Below are 825 nucleotides of genomic sequence, written 5' to 3'. Positions count from 1 at the left end.
AAAAAAAAAAAAAAAAAAAAAAAAAAAAAAAAAAAAAAAAAAAAAAAAAAAAAAAAAAAAAACAGAGTGGAACTCACTCCACTGGCTTTGCCATCTTGGAGTCCGGAATGGGACCGCCACGTGACGCGCTGGTTACGGGGCAGGACCCCTGATCTCTGAGCTTCGAAGAAGAGAAGGCTCTTGGTTAGGGCGGAGCCGTAGTCGTGGGCGGCGAAGGCGCAGGGGAAGAAACAGAGGAGGAACAGGGGAGCCATGGAAATTAGCTTCGCCATTGTTTGATTTAGTTACTTGAATGGGTTAAGAATCAGTGAATTAGCTGCATTGATTAACGAATCACCAGGTAAATTGGAGAGGAAAGAGAAGGATTTGGAAGAGAAGAAGGGGAAGTGAAGGAGTATATATGGAGTGGAGAGTGAGGGAGAGCCATAAATGCGACTGAATTAAATAACATTTGAAAAATCAGATTATTTATTTATTTTTTAATTTTTTTTTTAATGCTCATATGAACGTAACCCGTTGTGAAAGGAACCACGTCGTGTGGGGGTCTGTTGCCAGGACGGGGCGGTGTAGCTGTGAAAATATTAAAGAAAAAGGAATTTATAACTTGGTTAGATTATTATTTATTAAAAATTAAATATTTATTTTCCTTTTATATATTATTAATTAATAATAATAATAATTTGTTGGGAAGATGGGTCTTTCTTTAAAGAGCCACCGGTATTAGAATTCGTAAAGTGCATTAGGCGTCGAGGAGTCAAAAAGTCGCACAAAATTTGGCCAATCCCATTCTCTAATTAATTCTCCATTTTCAGCTCACTTAATTTT

The 825-nt window shown here is 37.2% G+C and overlaps 1 protein-coding gene across 1 annotated transcript in view; it reads right to left on the bottom strand.

Annotated features, from left to right (window-relative positions):
- The window catches only part of LOC111459368 (endoglucanase 6-like), a 3,654-nt gene extending 3,231 nt beyond the window's left edge, over positions 1-423 (bottom strand). The window contains exon 1 of the mRNA XM_023102237.1: positions 78-423. Coding sequence (XP_022958005.1) covers positions 78-272 — 195 coding nt within the window. The 5' untranslated portion in view covers positions 273-423. The remainder of the gene's footprint in view (positions 1-77) is intronic.
- Positions 424-825: the final 402 nt, after the last annotated feature.

The sequence above is a fragment of the Cucurbita moschata genome, unplaced genomic scaffold, assembly GCF_002738365.1.
Source record: "Cucurbita moschata cultivar Rifu unplaced genomic scaffold, Cmos_1.0 Cmo_Scf00022, whole genome shotgun sequence".
NCBI lineage: Eukaryota > Viridiplantae > Streptophyta > Magnoliopsida > Cucurbitales > Cucurbitaceae > Cucurbita > Cucurbita moschata.
The sequence above is the reverse complement of the archived record's forward strand: the minus strand, read 5'-3'. Positions and strand labels throughout refer to the sequence as shown.